The 22,110-nt window shown below is 36.8% G+C and overlaps 1 protein-coding gene across 13 annotated transcripts in view; it reads left to right on the plus strand.

The window, feature by feature from the left end:
- The window catches only part of sick (sickie), a 181,638-nt gene that overhangs the window by 101,458 nt on the left and 58,070 nt on the right, over window positions 1-22,110 (plus strand). For 11 of the 13 annotated variants that reach the window (XR_013065268.1, XM_034326691.2, XM_076693414.1 and 8 more), the window contains 3 exons: window positions 15,968-16,124; window positions 16,388-17,942; window positions 18,295-18,674. Coding sequence is in view for 12 of the 13 variants with exons in the window: in XM_034326691.2 (XP_034182582.2) it covers window positions 15,968-16,124; window positions 16,388-17,942; window positions 18,295-18,674 (2,092 nt within the window). In the remaining variant the exon portion in view is untranslated. The remainder of the gene's footprint in view (window positions 1-15,967; window positions 16,125-16,387; window positions 17,943-18,294; window positions 18,675-22,110) is intronic. The other 2 variants (XM_076693413.1, XM_076693411.1) reach the window with 2 other exon arrangements.

Raw genomic sequence — 22,110 nt, forward strand, 5'->3', positions numbered from 1 at the left:
TTCTCGATGTGCTTTTAATTATGTTCCATTTTCGCTTTGAGGAATATTGTTTTAAGCTTTGAACATCACCAGTTATTGTTGATTTATCTGCATTTTAAAAGTCGGAAAATTTACAAAATTGTTAGGAAATAACCAGTGGCATGACTAGAATTATTTTTGGATCCGGCTACGTGTTTTAGCTTTATTAATGGTGTTTGGTGTTTACTTTGCCTTATGAGAGAATCTTGGGATTCTAATATCTCAGAATTTCAGAATCTTAGAATCTCAGGTTATTAAAATATTAGAATTTGATAACTTGGAAATTTTAGAAATTTGGGAACTTGAGAATTTTAGAGTTTTAGAATCTTAGAGTCTCAGAATAATAAATTATTAGAGGATTCGAATTTTAAAGTTTTAGAATTCTTAAACCCTAAAATTTTGAAATTTCGTAATTCTGCAATTTTAGAAACTTAGACTCATAGAATGAGTGGCAGTAAATAATAATTTTAGTAGCTTGTTTATTTATTAATAGATTCTACAATATTAGTACAAGACAGGACAGTAGCTATCAGAGTGTTAATGAAGATTCTAAAAGTAAACTCCAGAGGCACTTTGTAACCTCCTATCATCAATGAACTTCGATCAAACGGAATGAAACTCTTCCTGATTGCTCGAAATCACGTTGAATATATCAGAATCTTTCTATTTGCAATCGCAACGTTTAACAGCATGAAACACTAGCCGAGTACGTGTACGGGAACCGACCAAGGTTGGTCGAGATACGTTGAAACGGATTGAAAAAGCAGACACATAGAGAAAATACTGCAGGGCGAGAGTCAGAACTCTTTGAACCCTCAGCCTGTATTTCCCTGGCGCTCTTGCTCTCGCTTCTTCCAGGTCTCCTCTAGTTCTCTCTTCTTCCTTGTTCAAGTTCTCTTTCGCTCTACTCTGCTACTCTACGGTTTTACTGGTTATACACCAGCAGCAGCAGCAGTAGCAAGCAACGACGCCGTCGTGCTGCATTTCCATTATCGAATTCCTCGCAGTCGTTCGTCGCCCACGGTCGTTTATGGTCGCACCAGAGGGTGACATGTTCTGCGTAAGATTTATCCGCGAGCGAAGCCACGAGGATAGCTGTGCTTGTCATCGAAACGAGTTCGAAGGTAGGGTGCTTCGAGTGCTTCTTTTATTTCGCCCACCCTTTTCACTCGTTTATTTCAATTAACCTGTCTTCCCGCGTTATCCTCCTTCTTCGATCATTCCACCTGTATCATCCTTTGTTTACCATTCGTCTCGAGCAGATATCTGTGTTTACGATGATTGTTTTGTGTCCGGAAACAAACAGTGCAAGGTTTTTTTATTTCCATTAGTTAACATGCAAAATTTCTAGTTATAACGATTAAGTGTGCAGTCAATGGCAACTGCAACAGGTAAATAGTAGCATTGTGTTGGATGTGGGTTATGAGGGTCAATGGTGGCTGACAATGAGACTGCCACCATTGTGTAGTCTGTGGTTTTCTTATTTCTGAGGTGGCAGTTTTTATCTATTGTAAAATTATTTTTTTTGTTTACAAATTTGCACGCTTAATTATAGTCCTGGTGGATACAAAAATTATTTGATACCGAGTAACTAGCCAATCGGTTAGGGTGCAATCCAGAATCCGCATTATTGGGGATAGAATTATTTCTTTGCTTTACAGGGCTTTTATACCATGATAATTCAGTAATGATTTCTTTATCTGTAATTACGAGATCGCTCATATGTCGTTGCTGCTTGATAATAACTGAAAATTATATATTTTTATCGCAAAATGATATTATTATTTGGTATTAAAAATAGTACACGTTTCATAGGTTTCAGTTAAAATTGCCACATCACCCCTAGAAACATTCGAAACAATCCAATATCGATCACGTTTTATCTCTCGTTTGACAATTTTCGAATGTCAGTATTCGTTTGAATCGCAGTCGCTCACGGTTTTCCCTCGCTTTTTTTATTTGTATTCTATTTTCCTTTATCCTCACCTGTGCTTCGAGTAAGTGTAGGTGCGTCAAGAAGTGTCCCGAAAAGGACGTGCTCCGTCGACACGTGTACGTGATAGAGAAGAGAGGGGTTGATCGTTGAAAAGCAGGAGCTTCGAAGAGGGTAAGGGAGGACAAATAAGGGAATCTAGGGAAAAAAGGGAGAGATCGCAATTTGCTGAACCTCGCTGCGAAACGAGACAGCCGAGTGACGGCGAAACTCGTCGAGGTTGGGGTAAAAAAGAAAAAAGAAAAAATCCCTGCATGTCTGTATTACGTCAGTCCGTTGCTGATGGAAGTACGTTCTTTTTCTTTTTTCTTTTTTTTTTCCTTCCTCCTTCGATACGCGCCTCGTCGTCGTCGTTTTATTAATGCAGATTCGAACACTGCACCGATGCAATTTGAATAATTCTTCGGATGTTGTACCTGGCATCGAGTTAAAAGAAATCCCACCTCCCCCGCATCGCCATTTTCCCTAGGTAAGCCTGATTTGATCGCGCAGTTTTAATAAGTTCCTCATTAAAAACGTTCCCTTTATAATTTTCAGAAGCACTCGACATAACAGAAAAAATAACTTGGAAGACGAGTGAACGAGAAACGGTACGGTCTCGATCCACTTTCGAATTTACTCTCGACGATCAATTCTTTTTCAACGACTCGTTTTTAGTTCCTTCTTTTATTTTTTTTTATCGGTCCCGTACACTCTTTTGGCAGTTTTAAGAGGCTCGATTCGTTCCCATTCGTCCTGCTCGGACCTCGTTCCTTTTTCAATTGTTCCTTCGACCAGCAAAACTTCTTTTCTACCAAGTCGAAGCGTCGCGGTGGTGAAAATAAAACTTGAGATAAAGAAGACTTCTCGAGCGGCTAGAAGGGAATTCTTTCTTTTTTCTTTTCCTTTTTTTTTCAACTCGCCAACGTATCCTGGACATTCATTTCTGATTTCAATGCGATCCTTAGCCTCTCGTGCTTCCTTTCAATTCACTCACGGCCGGATATTCCTTTTCTTCAACTTATCGATTCTCGAGTTTCTTCAAGTGAGAAATAGACGATAATGATCCACGTCTCTGGACGCTTTATGGCTGAGAATTTTTCTGATCTCTCAAATGAGACTCGTAAAACGTTTGTCGAATTGATTTGCAAGTCAATTCGGAAAGATTCGCGAGCATTTCTCTGATCCTTCATGCTCGGAGTAACAATTGTACAAATACTTGTTATTATAGAGACATTGTTACAACTATTTCTGATTTCTATGTAAATAGAAGGGAAATGATTTGTTAGAGTGTTTCTTGTTAACTGGTATCAGAGATGGACAGTTTTTATTGGAAATGGAAATAATAAATTAACCAGATGGCTGTTGCGTCCTCTTTGATAATATAAAATTAAATTGTAATAAAATGTATACTCGTCATAATACAAAATATTGCCATTTTTTCATGACGAGTATACTCGCAAAAATTCGTCAAATACCGTATTAATTTGTACACCTAATAATAATTTATATTTTTCACAAATCTACAAATTTTGAATTACATACAGTTAAACGTGTCAATAAAATTTCACTTTTCTATTGTTAAATTTACACTGTTATCTCGTACCTTCAGGGCTTCGGAATATTTATTCCCCTTGACGAGATATGTATTATCTTTGTGGTGCGAGTAAAGAGCCCTGTGTTGCTTTGATCCGGATTTCCCGATTTCCGCCCTCGACTGCCTGTTTCCTCGAGCTCGCTCCCATTATTTCTGCACCCAGTCGAATTTTGGGGTACACCCTAGAGCCGTACGAGCTTGAAAATCCACCGAACGATATTTCCGATACGGTTAGTAGCCAGGATGCTTTCCCCTAACCGTATAATCCTCACCTAACCAAGGGTAGTGGTCCAAAAAAGCTTCTTTTTTAACAGCATCCCCTAGAAATGGTGCTGTCTGTATGCGTATTGAACTTTCTTCATGCGCATTTTTTTGTCCCGTATTTTTATGCAGGATTCGCTCGACCGACTATAAACGAGACGCGAACTTTGAATTTTCCATAAAATTCAACGGGAACCCTATAAAAATTTCCTTTCCTTGAAAATGGTCTTTTTAGCACGATGGGAATACCAAATTGGCCGAATAAACTGGAGATCGAATAAATTGACTGATTTTTTTTAACGCTGATTTAAGGTTTTAGTGTTTTTGTTAATAAAAGATTGAGAAAATGAGAAAATAATACAATAAAATTAATTATACCTCCGGAAAATCCTGATATTCTTAATAATGTTATAGCCACTGAAATTAGAAAACAAATATTTTAAATTTCTTAAAATGATTTAATAGATACCTATTGATTTTTTATCAAATAACATCTTTGTTTTTGTTTATATAAAAAGAGCCTCGATTTTCATTTATATTTATCGAGCCCGAAAACCTCTGCATATATACCATCCTGATTGAGATTATGGAATAATCAATTATCCTTGTGTTTCTCGAAGACGTCTAGTAGTTCGTGTTAGATAATGAGGCTGGCAATTCTCTTCGATCGCAATCTTTTCATCATTCGACCCGTCGATTCATAGACAAGAGGGTAAATGGTTCTGGTAGGAGTGGACCCATTTATTTGCACCGCGGGTACCGACAGCTGTTAGCGACGTTAACTCCGTCTTGTTTCCTTCGAGGTTTCTGCCTCCCTTTCGTCGTAAGTGGCGATCAGTGGGTCGAAATCAAAAAATTAGGGGATGTTTCTTTGTTCTTATATTGGATGCTCCGATGTCCGCGCGCGGAGATGTGGAATTCAGGGGTGAAAATCAATTTAGAAACTAGAAACTTCAAATGATTTTTTCACGGATAGTACCTACGATATAGTTGAGAGATACGGTACTGGAAATATTGCATGATCCTTTTACATAAATAATAATTGTATCATAAAACTTACAAAACCTATATAGAGCATCTCTTCATGGTCCGCCAACCAAAGTTAAAAAAATTATTTAAATTACATTATTATGAAATAGTTTTTTATTCGCTTTTTATTCACCATCTCATTTTATGAATGCATCCAATAGTAATGCTATTAAAAATAATATTTTTCTATCACCTTTGTTTATTTATTCGAGTATATCGCCCCACTCTATTAAATCGCGTTAACGCATAATTTCATCGATATCTTCGAACAGTTCATTTTGTATCCTTTAATTTATCGTTAGATCGCGTGTGTAGATCATTACAGTATTTTGCAAAAAAATATTCCAACGATCCCTGTGCATATCGCAAGGGTGTATCGTAATTTCTTCCAAGAGCAACCGGTTAAAGACGAGATTTCGTGCAAAGGGTAATAAAATCGTGGCTGATATTAATGAAAGTCATTCTTGGAACCAGCATGTATCGAAAGAAATGATACTACTTTTGTCATAATATTAAAATATATTTAAAAAAAATAACAGGTACAAATGAATAAAAGTAATGCAATTTTCAGAAGACCCTTGCCGTATTTTTGCTTTCTCTTTTAAATTGAATGTATTTAATTATTTCCAGATTTTAATGGACGAACGATGTTATATTGGTACCGACGCGGTTTAATTGATCTTCGAGTACGGTTGAAAACGCGGCTGATAACCGAGAAATTAAATGATGCACACCTGCATCCGTGGAATTTCGAAATTTTTACCAATTCGCTTTGGGATCTCTCGAACCCGCATTAAACGCTTTGAATCCATTCAGTGCACTCTCATAGAGCCCCGGCTAAATTAAAAGGATCGGAATTAAACTCCGTTCTCGTTTGAATACAAATTATACGCGAACCTTTTAATTTAATAGAGTGATTGATATTAATCAGAAATGAACAGTAATATGAATTTATCCAAGTAATTATTAAAAGAATATTTCTCTGATTATAATGCAATTTTTAATGAAGTACGTCTTTTTAGCCTTTACCATTTATTTGTATTACTATTTTTAATTTTATAAATAGTACTATCGATTATATATATCAAAATACACAAAAAACGATATTATTTCTAAAGATAATACTTAACGATCGTAACTTCCCTCACGGCTAGGTTTGTTGAGTCGCTTTTTTTTTGCATGCCCTCGGTTAGAGTATCGGGTACGATGCGATAAGAACGCAAAGCGGTTCTGAAAGTCTTATCACGCCTCGTCCACGATGTTCGTCGGTGCAATATTTTTGTAGCATACTCGCAACGGTTCCCCATCGAATTAATCCTGTAGATCGCGAGCCATGATATACGCTAGCTGCAAATGGATTTCGCGGCGAATAGAAAACACTCGATCCTCTGTGTTCACCCGATGTACCGTCAGAATGCAATTTCGTTGATACCCACGAGGGAATTGAAAATATAATGTCTGTCAGATATCGTTGCTTGTGATCTTACTGCGAGGGACCACCCTAAAAGGGACCACGAATCCACGAGAATCGTCATGATTGATCTCAAAATATTCAATCTTACAGCAGACAATTTGAAGGTTTTTTTTTTAAGTATACTGGATTTAATATTTTATTTATTTAGTAGGGGATCAAGTAACCAATTTGTTCTATTATTTTCTATTTCTAATTCTAATTCAATTTTTGAGAACATATTGAGAGTGAAATAACCACATTTATTTTATTCCATAACATTTTAATTTTATTATTGAATATTATAATGAATTAATTTCTTTTTAAACATTTGAAATATCTAAGTCTGCAAAATCATTGGAAACAAAAGTATAAATGCTAGGTCACTAATCCTTGTGGTACTGATAGCAAATCCCTAATTACTCAATTAAAAGAATGACCAATTAATACACAAGAGCTAAGAAAGATTGACAGGAATGAGGCTAAAATTCACGTGTGGACTTATGAGTCAACCACTTCCCGACAGCCTTCAGGACTTAAGCCGATCCCACGGGACGTCTCTAAAAGAGGCTTGCTTCCGCTTTGTTCAACTCACCCCTGACTCTAATTCGTATCGACGGCCGCACGTGCGTGAACTCCCCGAAGAAGAGAGAAAAAACACGTGCACCAAGTCGATCGAACCGATAGCGAAATTGAAATGAGTGGAAATGTCGATCGCTTGTGCGATTGGAAAAGCGTTTATGAGCTTCGAAACCGTTCTATTTTCACCCTGCATTTCCCCATTCTGGAAGGCTACGTATCGCTTCGTGTCCTCCCATAAAAGGTGCTAAGCTGATCGTATCGCAAATAATAATGACTTTCAATACATTTTTTTTTTTTTTTACCATAGAATTATTTACTGAAATTCATTCAATAATAATTAAATACCATTCAAATGATAATCTTTTATCGTGTTTATGATCATTTTTAAAAAAAGGGAAAATATTAATTTAATTTGCATAATTATTGCAATTTATATTCAAGTTTGTTTGGTCCAAAGTTAAATTTCAATATTTTTCTGAGTTATACATATATAAATTTTTATCAGTCATAACAGAAATGTTATACAAACATGGAGTCACGAATGCTTTATTATACAGTTACAACGAAGATACCAAAATTATAAATAACTAATTTTTTGTTTGATTCTGCATGGAAATGTTGATGATATTTAATTATATGAGAGAGGTTGTGTTTATCATTAGCAATCATTATAATTACTATGTTATTGTAGCTGATATTAACACTGAAGGGTGTCAATCAGTTGAATGATTTCATGTTAATAACTTCAGTAAACATAATCAATTGATGAAACAAGAATCCATCATTTATAATTTAGGTATTATTGTTATAACTGTGTAATTAACCATTTATGACCCTACGTTTATATAACATTTTCTTCTTATACTAACACTGTTTGATGAGATAAAAATGAAGCACCCTATGCAATTTTTTGTGTAAGAAATTTTCTCATTAAATGAACAAATTCGTACATCATTCAGCTGTAACTGGCGTAGCAATGAACGTGTTAAGGGGATGTTGAAATCTTTTCCTCTGTCAGCTTTATCCTTGATCCACAAGAAGAAACTTGGCCATCTAGAGTAGGAGTAGCAAATTAGTGGGTGCATTTTGGAGCAGCCCCAGCACCTCGTTGTCCTGAATGCGGTCAGCTAACACAAGCAGCTAATTGCAATCTAATCTTCTAATCGAGATGCGGACCCTCGCAGTACTCATTCATCGTCGTCCATACCAATCGCGTAAAAGGTACCGAATAAAGACCCTAATACGCCTGCTAATGGCCATTCAATACTCTGGCGAATTTCGAACAGCTCAATCACTGCTGGTTTTCGAATAGCTTTGATGTATCTATTGGAAGTCAGTAATCATTAGAAGGCTTTTAAACATTTTTTAGGAACTTAATAGATCATTAATATTAAAAAGAACAAATAGGTGAGCTGATATGTAGTCACTTTTAACCCATAACTAAATTTTAATTACACGAATCACAGACCAAAATGACTAATTCAACTTTCCAAATTTTTTAAAATTTTAGTTCCAAATTTATATTTTATTAGATTTTCCATTTTTGTTTTTCGACAATTTCTTGAAGTTTCCAAACATTTAATCGGAGAGGAAAAGAGAGATCATTTTCGTAGGCTGAAATCGCTAATGTGGCAATATAACGAGAGTCTACTGTATATCATTAGGAAAAATTGGAAGAGCTTCTGCTGCTATCGTTTTTGATGTTTTTCTTTGAAAAGGGGCCGCTTAGTCATCTTAGAAGAATGTAATCGCGTGGCTGTTCCAGGAGGTGGGCTAACGAAAATTCTATGGGCTCTTCTAATCCCCGACTTAGACTCACGGGGTGACCTGACCCGTAACTCGACTCCTTAACTAATCATTTTCACTCTCTTTGGTCTGTATTCTTCTATCCCGTTCACTTCAAAGACCGCTTTGACCCTGGCCCTCTGCTGATAAATTTTATTTCTTACCCGGCAGTTCATGGTTGATTAAAACGCTGTCGTTCATCAAAGCTTCTGTTATATACACTGGGATCAAAAGTCGAAACATCACTTCAGATTTAAAAAAATAAATTGGTTATTCAATTCTTTCCTCATAAACATTTATTTTACCATTAATTTATTAGGTGTATAAATTAATTTTGGCACCTTTCTTTTTTTCCATTGAAGATTTATTTTTAAATAATCTTAGTAACTCCATTTAATGGATCTTTATTGTATCTTATTTTTGCGCCAAATTTAAGAATAACCGTCAATATTATTCAATTCGCGAGAGAAGTTAATCACCTTGGCCTGTCAATCGCACGCTCACGCAGACGCCTATTTGAATACTCGGAATACACGCTCACACATGTTCACGCTCGATGCAATGCCCTTATGAGTTGGTACACCGTTAAAGACGCACTAATGCAAACCGCTGCTGGTTGTTCCCTCGATGCAGTCTCGGTAGAGGCGAAACAAAAGGAGGGAGGAATGGTGAAGTGTGGCGTGGAGAGCGGTACGGAACGGCTAGTGCACTCGCACAAAATGCAAGCACGAGTTTACGTTAGAACGAGAGCATGGTAGGACGTTCGGTTGCGATCGCTCTGGAATCGGTCGAAAAAGTGTATTTCTGCTGTTATGATTTTTACTGTGAAAAGTTATTTAATATGTGGTGATATTTTGATTAAAATTTGAAAGTGACAGTGATGGGCTGTTGTGGTCTGATGTGATTTGGTAAGGTATAGGAACTATGTATCATTGATTCATTAATCAGTTAAATATTTGGATGTTTCATTAGTATTAGTGTTAGTTCTGTCAGAGATTTGCAGATTTTGAGATTTCTAACAATAAGAATTTAAGTATCTGTGGAAGTAAATATTTGAGGAATCAAGTAAATGAGTAATTAAAACGGCGGACCATGGAGAGAGTCCCAATTTTAATTTAATTTAATTTTGTATTTCATATTATTTTCATTTTCTAAATCTTACCCTTCCTTTGAAAATTATTCTTCCATATGTGAAATTCTTTCGTTTAAAAATTCGAGTAATTATGCTACCAAATTACTATCTGTCTAATTAGACATTTGACAAATTAAGCATTCTATTGACTATGCATCTGATTAACTATCTATGCAAATAACAGGCGTTCCAATATCTGAGGATACGAATAATTTAAGATTCGAATAATTGAATTTCCGAGTAATTAAGTCTCTCCTAATAACTAAGCATCTGAGTAATTTAGGTATTCGAATAACTAAACATTCAAGTATCGCAACGACCTCAGATACTAATAAAGTTAACTGCAATGCTGACGAAACATCCAGATATTTATCCCATTAAAGAAGGTTTAAACTCGAGGGACTGGGATAGTACTAATCGTTTATAGATAAGAACAATAGAATTCCAATTATCTGAATACCGATTACCTGAAGCATCGGCTATTAAAACACAAAATGGGTCACATGCTTAACCCTTGGATGATGGACCATGGAGAGAGCCACAATTTTAATTCAATTTTGTATTTCATATTATTTTCTAATAATATGAAACTCATTCGTTTAAAAATTTAATAATTTATTATGTCTGATTTGATCTATTCAGAGATTTAATTTAACTGCTTTATATCGACGTGAAGAACTTCCATGATACACGGGAAAATATTTGCATCCCTGTTAGAGAACCATTTTTAAGTAGCTTGGTGAGTGGTGCGTTAGACGAGACAAGGGGATGAAATTAGAACAAAGTGAAGTTTGAAACAACGTAGCAGCAGGAAGTGGAAGCACGTTTTTCGCATGCGTTCACTGACATGAATGCGCAACAAGTTTTGCATAACACGTGTATTACAGAAGTTTGTGAATCTCTTGTCTGATACCGTGTTTTACGTGTACCCTTTTAACTAGTTAATGTTTGTCTCGTTAATTAAAAGTTGCCGAGCTTTTAATTAGCTCGTCTTATTGTTGAAAATTGTGTTCAGAATTAATTTTTTAAAATCATTTGATAAAGTAGGTGTTGAATGCATTTTTTTATAAGATATAAATTGCAAACAAATTTTAGATCTTGTAAAAAAATATGTACTCATCCCCCCAACTGGATCCACAATAAAAAATTATACAAATCAAAGATTTACTGAATGTAAAGCCGTAAAATTGGTATAAATTATTAAATATACATTAATATTTATCTTTTAAATTATTCTGAAGCACTCAATTCTTGGTTAATTATTTCATTTACATTCAAGATTATTATTCGATCATTAATATAACAAAAGTGTTTATTGCTCATTTCTACCATAATACATTAGTAATGTTTGAAATATTCTTAAGCACAAATTGAATTGAAAGACTTGACGATAGTCTTAATCGTTCTGTATATTAAAAGAATAGTTAGATTAAATGAGAAAACAAAAGGAATAGAGCACGTTCGTCTGATTCACTTATTAAAGAGGGGAAACAAGAGCTACGATTGTTCATATCACACACATGTAACTACTTGTGTGTGCTGCTATTATATTATGATACTAACTTAATGAAATAATCCTTCACTGTATTATAATTTGACAAATAGTTTGATTGCCGATATCTGCCCTATTTATGTAACACTGAAATATTCTTGTTCTGTAAAACAAACAATATTATAGATCCTCCTAGTACATGTACATAGATGGTCCACCTTAATTCTGATTAATATAATACATATTTTACTATAAATTATTTTTAATTAAGAGTAGATACACATTGGAATGTACGGTATTAAGGAGAGATTTGAATTCCAACATTCCTGTGTACCGCCATGAAATGTCTACCAGTTAGATTCACAGGGTTGTAATTAAACAGTGTACACCGCAACTAGGCCAACTATGAATACGATTCCCTAGCCAATGTTTGAGGAGCACTCGACGGCGGACTTGATCGATTTGACTTGATCAAACATGGCTAGGTTTCATGGAGGAAATTACTATTTCAGTTACCCTTGAAACATGTAGCAAAAAGAGTGTATCTTCCTAAAGACAGAAACTGAGAAATTATAGTAGGCTCTCGTTATATTGCCGTAAACGAGGATCTAGGAAAACAACAATTTTCAAGCATTTATTTATAGAGGAAAGGGACGTAAAAGTGTATCATTTTAAGTGTATATAAATATAGAGTCACTAAAATGGCAATATAACGTGTATAGGAATGGAAACACCTGGCATTTGAAGCACAATGGAAAAAGAATAATCACTTGGGAAAGCATGGTGCTGCAGGTGGTTCCTCTGCATCCCGATGACCGGTTCGGAATTCCGAGAGCGAAGATGTGTCGTTAATATCTTGCAAGATCGATCGCTCGTGATCCGAATTTCGATGAATCATTCTCATGACAGGCGAGCTCTAATGCTTGCTCACGTTTTAACCTTCTCCCATCTCGGCCCCTCTTCTTTATCTCTTTGTCAGCAATACCCTGCAGAATCCACTGATAAAAAAGGAATCGAATTTATTACGACATCCCCGTGACTCGTGCTTTCGATTGGGCACCAGAGTTCCGGTTAAGATGCACGCGATAGACAATTGATTTACATTTTATTTTTGTACTTCGTCAATGTCTGATATTATTTATCGATTACCTATTTGGTTAGATGATGTTCGATGGATGTGAATTATTGCTGAATTGCAATTGAGCAATACTTGATGACAAATGATTATACACTATACCCATCAGTACACATTACCATTTTTTCTAAGGAAACTTGATTTTATTGCGAGTGAACCCCTTTTTCAATTTTCATTATCGCCAAGTATCTTTTTATCCAAGTATAATAATAATAATAAAGGAAAATGAAAAATTTTATTAAATATAAAATCAAGGACAAAATGAAGATTAACTCGAATCACAAAATTCCAAAGCAGTGAACAAAAATTAAATTTTCATCCTGTACAGCCAGTATGATGCATAATTAATCGTTAATTAAGGGAATATTTTTGCGATTCATTGTACGTATCATCGAAGTTCTAAATTTTGTTTTAATTGAATTGCAATAGACACGTGTTTGGATTCTTCTAGCAAGACGAGGAAAGAATGTAATTCGGCAAAAGGCCCGGCACGCATGGTATCCCATTATGAATGTGAATACTCGTATTCACGAGGATCGATAGAGGGTTAAACTAATAAAGGCATCCCTCAACATCGTAAGATTTCTTCGTTCCCACCCATCGACCGTTTATATCGTATCTGGCCGATTTATATTGCACGTAGGGGACAATTGAGTTGATCCGAATTAGGCTCCGTTATTACGGCGAATCAGTGTCAGCACCGGTGCCAATGAAGAATGATCGCAACCGTCGAGATTACAGCGATCATCGAACGTGAGAGCGGCACGGTTGAATTCATTTGATAATTTACTTACCGGAAGCCTATGAATATCTAGACACTATCAGTTGTGGATTAAAAATTAATTAACACATCTTTGATGACTATTGATTCATTTTTAATACAATTTCAATTTAGATGCATTACGATTAAGACAAAATTTAATGTAAGGGTTAATTTTTTTAACTTAATTATGAAATAATATCAATAAAGGAAGTATGTTAATTTGAAAGTTGAAAAAATTTTGAAAACTGGAAGATTGGTTTTATAAAATGAGATTGTTATCAGCTTAGCTTCTTTCGTTCTATGATTATTATGATTACACATGGAATTACAATTGTCAATCACGAATAAATAATCCATCTGTTTTCTATTATGTAATTATAAACTTGAAACAATGCAACAACAAGAGCAATAAATTACGTAACTTCAGCCAGCTGGTTAGTAACGTGGATCAGGATAAGGCAGCTGTTTCATGATCTAGATTAAAATTTATCAAGCGATCTTCATTCCAACAATTTAATGCGCTGTACAGTCTATTCTGCAATTTTCTCTCCTTAATATAATAGCTAGTAAACTGTTAAAACGAATAAATAATAATCAATTCATTTTCTTATGTGTCTCAGTAAAGAATTTACAGCATATCCCCTTTAAAATATATGTAATAATTTTATTACATATTTTATTTATGTGATCTCGTATATTGGAAGAACAACCAGTATGAAATTTAGAAAATAAAAATAATATGTGGGACTCTCAAAGGGTTAATGCCCTCTTGCTGTTAATACAAATTCTACATCTTCTCTTAACGACAACTGAGAAATAGATTGAGACGGTGGGACGACGCTAATTAACCATTTCTCTACTGATTGCTAAAAATTAAAAAATAAAAATTATAAAAAAAATTAGTATAAGCGGCAGAGCAGGTTTTCAACTCCACAAGGCTCACTTAAACAATCACCTACTCTAATTCTTCAAATTTTCATATTTTCCACCCAGTTAGTTTCTATCTTTTTTATCGCACATTTTTAACATTTCAACATATAACTATCTAACCATAATAGTGCATCTACCTTTAGTTTTCATAATGTATGGAAGTCACGAATACGTGTGATCGCTCGCCAAAGCGTTAAATACATTGTAAGCTTGCCTAACGATAACTGGTAAATTACCCGATGGGAACAATGTCCGCGATTGCCGTGGTGACAGATTGAGCAACGAGCGATGGTTAGGGGATTAATCACGATCCACGGTAAACGCATGCTGTCGCGCTCTGTACACGGTCTCTGGTTTATTTTATCCGCGAACAGCTCATACTTCCCAGACACAAGCAACCAGTTCACGTCGGGCTACAATATTGCGACTGTGCCCGCTTAATGAGCCGTCCGATCATCGTTTTATTGAGTCGCGGCCAATGACAGAGTGATAGAAAAAGACGAGGATTTTATCGTGAACGGTTTAATGAAATATTATGAGCCGGATTATAATGGAACTTTTATAGAATATTGGAAATTTTATTGTTATCGAACGTCCCTGATTGTTCTTCCTTCATTAGAGAACTCGTCTTTTTTATTGTTTGTTAGGGAACCTGCTGGGATTGGCTGTATTTTTATTCTGTCGTTATGTACTATAAAATGGGTACTATATAGGTGAAAGCTTTCTTATGAATGTTTTAAAATTTCAGTTTTAGTTTGGTTATTTTAATATAAATATTAACTTAATATTACATTAATTTATAGAGGGAAGGTACGAATATGGAATACCCATTTTATTTCTTGATGTAGAGAGAAAAATCAAACGTAGAAATATGAGAAATTTCGTACGGAATTAGTTGTATAAATATAAATGTTATAGACTTTACAAAACTTCGACGAGAGTCTACTGTATTTATATTCGTGCAATCAGAGGATGTCGTCATAATCCCTCTTGTTTCGAGGGTAACTCGATATACCGAAGATAGGAGAACCACTCCGGAAGCCGATATTCCAGGGTACAAAACTCGTAGAAGTAAGCGTCTCATGTAGCAAAGTCTAGAAACGTTTGCTCGATTGACGTCTGTCAAGTAGCGATGAAGAGTGTCTTACTAGTCTCACTTCTCGATTGTTTGCTCTGTATAATGTCACTCAACCCTCGTGTTTCTACTATTGATCTCTCGTGGGAATCTTACAGTTGCTTACCAGAGTATTGAAGCACTTGAATCTCAAGGTGGATTCATATTTTACATGTGCATGTATATGTAATTATACACTGAAGTTGCAATTATTCAAAGAACAAATATTCCACTTCTCGTCCACCTAGCTCAAGTAATATAATATTAATCCTTAGTTGGCACTATTGGGTATGGGGGTCTTAAGCGTCCAATTGTGCCAGCCATGTTATTCTGCTGAAATATACCAGCTAAGGGTTAATATTATTTAAAATTTTCTTTAATTTCTTTTTCCTCAGTCGTTTGATTACATTGAATTCATGATGCTGGTCACGAGTGCCTCCTAAACAGTACCAGCTTTGGGGGAGGGCGAAGTGAGGGGAACACCCAAGGGCGCTTTAAATCTATCTTTTGAAAACGCGTAATAAAAGATTCACCATCTTTGAGCTAAAAAAGTTTTATACGCATATATTATTATTGAGCAATTGCAAGGGGACTTTTGCCCAAGGCAAGATCTGCTAAAGCCGGCCCTGTTACTGAGACATTCAATGTATCAAATTTTATAAAACTTGATGCGTTTATTAATTTATATTGATTATCTTGTGTTTCAGGTGGTTTAAAGCACGGAAACGGTGGTATAGGAAGTGCTAGTAGTTCCAGAAGTACGAGCCCTAGCCAGCAACAACCGCCCCAAGGCGGACTCTCCTTCATTCCTCAGCCCAGAAATCAAAATTCTACCAATAGACAAACAACGGCAACTACACCGAGGTAAATAACAATTTTCGCTTCGATTTAACACTGAAACTGCAAAGAATAGTTAACAGTGGCGGATCAAGTCAAGCGGGGGCCAAATTTTGGGGCACTCAAACTCAAGTTAGATAAAAATTACCGTTTAATCCGCCACTGGTAGTTAGAAATCTAAATATGCATTCAACAGCTGAAATACCATTCTTGTACATCGAATCATAATTGATTCACCTTAAACTATCAATTTTAATTTTAATAACAAACAAATGTGTTCGTCGTTTCAGCCCTCGAACGTCGACGGTGGGAAAACCAAGTGGCACGAGGGGTAGCCAACAATCCCCGTACACAACGACAGGACCGCCGACTCAGCAGAACAAGAACTCTGTCCTGGACAAGTTTAAGCTGTTCAACAACAAGGAGAAAAATCAGGACCGCGGTAAAGCTTCGTCCGGTGTATCGAAACGTACCTCAAGTTCCTCTGGTTTCTCCTCAGCAAGGTCAGAGCATTCGGACAGTTCGACGTCGCTGTGCGACCAGAGCAGAGTGCAGGTGGAGTCGCCGAAGAACCGTGCATTGAAGTCGAAGCTTCAGTCGACGAAACCAGCGAAGCAGGCGAGCCCGAAGACCGCGAGGAAAGAGCAGAGCAAAGGGCAAAGCAAGATAGCGCGAACGAAAGGCGCGCCCGAGAAAGTGCTGGCTTATAATCCGCCGTTGGAAGATGTCAAACCGAGCAGCAAGATCGGTCCCGTGGCTGCGAAGTTGGCTGTGGACAAGAAGTCATCGAATCTGCAGGATCTATTGAAGCAACCACCGTCCGGTCAATTGCAGAAGGCAAATCCCTCGATGTTGGTGGCTGCTAAACAGATAGGTGGACAGGACGCGAAGAACTTTGCCGGTGCGAAGAACGAGCCGGCGAAACAGCCGCCTAGACCGAAGATGGAGCTACCCGGTAAGATAGCGGACGCGAAGATTCAGCTGCAAAGCGTGAAGGTGCCGCCCAACGGGCTGAACAAGGACGTCCTACTGCAAAAGGGACTGATGAGTAACGCTAACGGAATGATCAAGCAGCCTGATCAAGAAGAAATCCGCAACACCGATGAAAACGATCATGCCTTGTCTTTGATGAATCAAGCGAATCTGTCGGATGAGAAGTCGACGATAGACAGACAGAAAGAGATCGTCAACGAAAATCATTCGGTGACTCTGGACAATGCTGGTAGCCCCTCGAAACAGAACGCAAGTTTGCCAATGAAACCTAAGCTTCCGAATGATCTGCAAGATATGGATCGTACGAACAGAAAGCAAACACCTCCCTCGTCCCCTCGTCATCATTCAGAAACGACGATAGACACGAAAATGGCGACTATTCAAGAAGGCACGACTGCTCAGACGAACAATACCCCGTGTCACGAGCAGACCTCGAACGCCTTGAATTTTGTACAAAACAAACAGCAGCTTCCGGTACTCGGTAGTCCGCTTCAGGGTTCTACTTTGAACGCTTCCGGCAGTCCCGGTTCCAGCATTCCGAAGCCCACGGCCTTGGTGAAAGGCACCTCGAAACCGCCGAAGGAAAACAGCATAGCTGGCGTGGCGACGCCTACGAAATTGAAGGCAGACGCTTTGCATCGCAAGCTCGACCCAAACACCGTCGCAATGGTGTCACCGATGCCAAGCATTTCGGATTTGATGTCTGAGAGTTCGCACAGCAACTCGAACAGCACCGGGCAAAGTAACTCGAGCGATAGCAGCGTTATTTACAGGCCCAGCAGCGAGAGTGGTAGCGAGATCAAGACGATACCAAATAGGAAAATCGACACGACCTTCGAGCAAATGGAGAAGGTTAGTAGTCTCGAAGTAGACGTTCTCAAATATAATACATATTTCAATCGAGAAACTGGATGTTGCTTTATACAAGAAATAATTAAAGATCTTTTAATTTTAAGTATGTATTAATAAATTGGGTGTTCATAAACTGGTAGTATCATTATAATTATGCATGAAAAAGTGAAATAAAGAGTTTGAGATTACTTGACAAATTTTATTTTATTAATTCAGAAATTTATTTTTCTTGGATAGCTATAGTTTATTTCACCCAATACTACTTGTAAAATATTTTCACACTAAATTTGATACAAATTTCACTAAATAACAATGCTCATTGATATGGAAAAAAAAAAATATAATAATTTAGCCCATGTTACAGGTCTTGTCAGAAAGTTCAAGCTGCGGGGGAGGTTCGATGGGGGACGACGAAGCTGAGATGACTGTAAAACCCATGCAACCTCTCCTCCGTGGTTACACTCCTGGGGCAAGGGCCCTTCAGACGTTGCCCAGCAGAACGACCGCTCGACAGTACACGATCCTTCATTCTTCTTCTCATCATCATGTCGGTCACGATTACGCGGACATCGACGTTGCCTCCGGCTATCTAAGCGACGGGGAGGTTCTTCGAGGTGGTATGACCGTCGGCAGCAGAACTCTGTCCGACTTGTGCGACGGTTACATGTCCGAGGGTGGTGCTTCCTTGTACGCTCGCAGAATCAATCCATCTTACGGCCACGATCATGAGAGGTAAGTGTGTACATATAAAATAAGGCGATTAATCCTTGGATGGCAGACCATGGAGAGAGTCTCGATTTTAATTTAATTTTATACATTTTTGGGGGGTTTTGATTGGACTAGACTCCGCTGTTCAAGGATTAATTATAGAACTGGTAATGAGTTGATTTTCTATAAAATTATTAAGTATTAAAGAAACTTCTATACTTCTGTACCTTCTCAAGTAACTTCGTTGCACTTTTAACAAATTTTGTTAAAGGGTTAAATCCTAGAATACTATAGTACTTCATTTCATACTTATTTTTGTATCTAAAAATATTCAAATTTCGTTTTAAACGTAGGATATGTATACAATGATGAAAATAATTTGCAAAGATATTGTCGTGACACGATACTCTTTAAATTAGTGGAAGCAAATTAATTCAATTATCGTGAAAAGGTTTCATGCTCTGTGTACAGATCGATGTCAAAGCACTCTTCATTATACATGCTTGCTACCATCTATTTCAACAAGTATATCTTGTTACATACCTTTTGGTACACGGGGTTCGATGGCACGTGAACGAGTCACAATCTCCACGTGAACACGAAACACAAGTAGCCAGATTTGTCTGAGCACGTGAACTCCATTACAAAGCCTGAATTGTTCTTTCCATAACTCTTACAAGAAAAATCTTCTAACTAACAAATACTGATTTTAACACCTTGAGTACTGCGTGGATCACCTATGACCCAATTTAAAATCTTTTTTTCTTATTTAATCAGAGGAATATTTTTTGTTAAATTTTAGGAAAAAATTGAAAGCTATAAGGTAAATTCAAAAGGATTAGAATAAAAGATCTGAAACGTTATTAATTAAAGTTAAAGTAGGTTGAGATAAGTAGGGGCGAAAGTAGCTGATTAAGTATAGTTTTGAAAATAGTAATGATACGTCACGCTGTTGATTAATGTTAAATTATTCTACCGTGAATCACTTCGCGAAGCCGGCAGTGCAACGTTTTGAATCAGACTTAATGCAGCATGCAGTGAAGAGTAGTCGTGCCAGCACTTACTAATGGCCTTTAATTAGACGAAATTTGCAGAGCTAATTTCGTACGGGCCTCCAATTACTCAGCTCTACTCAGCTTAGCATGGTTATCTTTGGTTACGTGGATTACTTCGATTGAATAAACTAAGCTTAGAACGTCGAACCATAAACAGAGCCACAATTTTAATTTAATTTTGCATATTTCATATTAATTTCATTTTCTAAATTTTACTCTGTTCCTTTAAAAATTATTCCTCTAATATATGAAACTCTTTCGTTTAAAAATTACACATTTTCTAGATTATAAATTATACATTCTTTCATATATTTTTCAGTATATTGAAGTTTGAAAAAAATCGGAAATATCGATTAAATCATTTTTTGATTCTGCCTCTTATTTATTCTCTTCGCACGTTACAAGATAGAATCGTTAACTCGTCGTACCCTGTAAATTATTTTCATCGGTCGAAGAGTTTCCCTGGGAACTGTCGTGTTCTACATTCCAACGAAAATTGCGGTAGAGTTTCTTATCTGGTCGACTAGTCTGGGACATTTGCGAGGAATTATTGTCGTTCGTCCAATTGAATTTACATGGACGACACGTACGGAGGAAATCAAATGAGATTGAATAGTTGAACGAAGCGAGTTGGACTGGACACGCTTGAACGAGGTTCTATTCGACCGAGACGAATCCGAACTCAATGCGGTGAATCTAATCGAGATGATCACCACTGACCCATTTTCTCGATTTTTCTTCGCTACTTCGTTCATTTTGCCAACATTTTAATCTCTCGTATCGATAATGCTTCGACGCTGTTCAATTTCCCGCTGTCATTTTAGTATCGTTTCGAAATAATGTCTTCAAATATATAATTACTTTCACACAGATTTATAAGCAACGCAGTATGTATATAACTTTCTTCATTTTTGTTTATTCCAAATAACGTTTACCAAAATTTTCAAGAATATTCTGGTATTTATTTCTTAAACAAGAAAATTATAATCTTTCAAAGAGGGTCGATTGATCCTTCTGACTCGTTGAAAATGAAAATAATATAAAACATAGAATTATATTAAAATTGGGGCTCTCTCCATGGTCCGCCATCCGATAATTAACATCTTCACTAAAAAAAAATCATTTTTTCAGTATGTACTGACTTAGAAAGCATAGGTGAAAAGAAATAATGCTTTATAAATCTTCTGGATGAGAAAAATAATATATTTTCAATATTTCTAATTGGTGAGCTTGATCCTCCCCCGCCTTGGTCTTTCTAAGTTTAATTATTCATATTGTATTGTTGCTTATGAATATGTTTGACAATTTTCATGTCCTACGCAAGTACACTCAGTTTTGTGAATAACTAGGTATCCAATTTATTTTCAAATGAAATTTGGTTGCTCAATTTTTAATTTTTCTCAACAATTTGCATAAGTTGATGCCAGGCCAAGGTAATCGCCGCGTCGCGGCGTCAGGCCACACGGACAATGGTGTTTTCGTACACAGAGGGAAACTGTTGAAGGCGGATCCTGGACCCTCTCCAGCATCGCTAACTCGTTTGGCATAAGCAAGCCGCGTATCATCCGCTTGAAACCCGACGCGCTTTTCGGAAATTCAATATACTCGCCCCCGTCTGTTAGTACGACCCTCCTGCATCCTTCCACTTCGTCATCGAGGACCCCATAAAACAGGGCGAGGGCACCAACAAAGAAGGCCAGCCCTGAAAGCATATTCCGACGATTACGTATCCTCCAGCAACACCAGAAAAACTTATCTTCTCGCTTCCTCGCGCTTTTAATCCTCCTCCATCCATAGAGCACTTTTAGTTGCTCCTTTTTTTTTTTTTTTTCTTCCTTCGTTGCGATGAGCGATGTCGCAGGCTTTCGAGCTGACCAACGAGTTAAAGGAAAACTTATCAATGTGGGAAAAAAATCGGTGAAGTGGTAGAATTTTATGTATGTTTTCATGTAATTTTTATCTAAACTGATTAAAAATTAGTTTTGATCACGAACTTGAAGGTACAATTACATATTTAACGTATGTACATATTTCAAAAGAATTACAAGTTTTAGAGGGTGATTAAAACTGAAATTCTCAAGACAATACTCGTTAGATGGAAATGATAGAATGCTTCTATGCGTTAGTCCTTAGCATCAAACAATTGCAAACGTGCAAGCAGCAGGGCACGAAATCAATTTAAGCCAGAGACGTCGCTTTTCGACGTGGTTGTATGCAGAAAGATAAGCAGCATTGTCCTTCGTCAACAGTGCTTTGTATTGTCCTTTCGACTTGTCGCAATGGTAACTGGGAGACTAAAGGATTCGTATCCCTTTCGACGCGTTTCCAAGTGTAACTTTACACGCTTAAGCAAATAATAACAATTTATGTAAAGTAGTATACGCTGTATATTTACGCTCTTTGGT

Source organism: Osmia lignaria, chromosome 3, assembly GCF_051020975.1.
Source record: "Osmia lignaria lignaria isolate PbOS001 chromosome 3, iyOsmLign1, whole genome shotgun sequence".
NCBI lineage: Eukaryota > Metazoa > Arthropoda > Insecta > Hymenoptera > Megachilidae > Osmia > Osmia lignaria.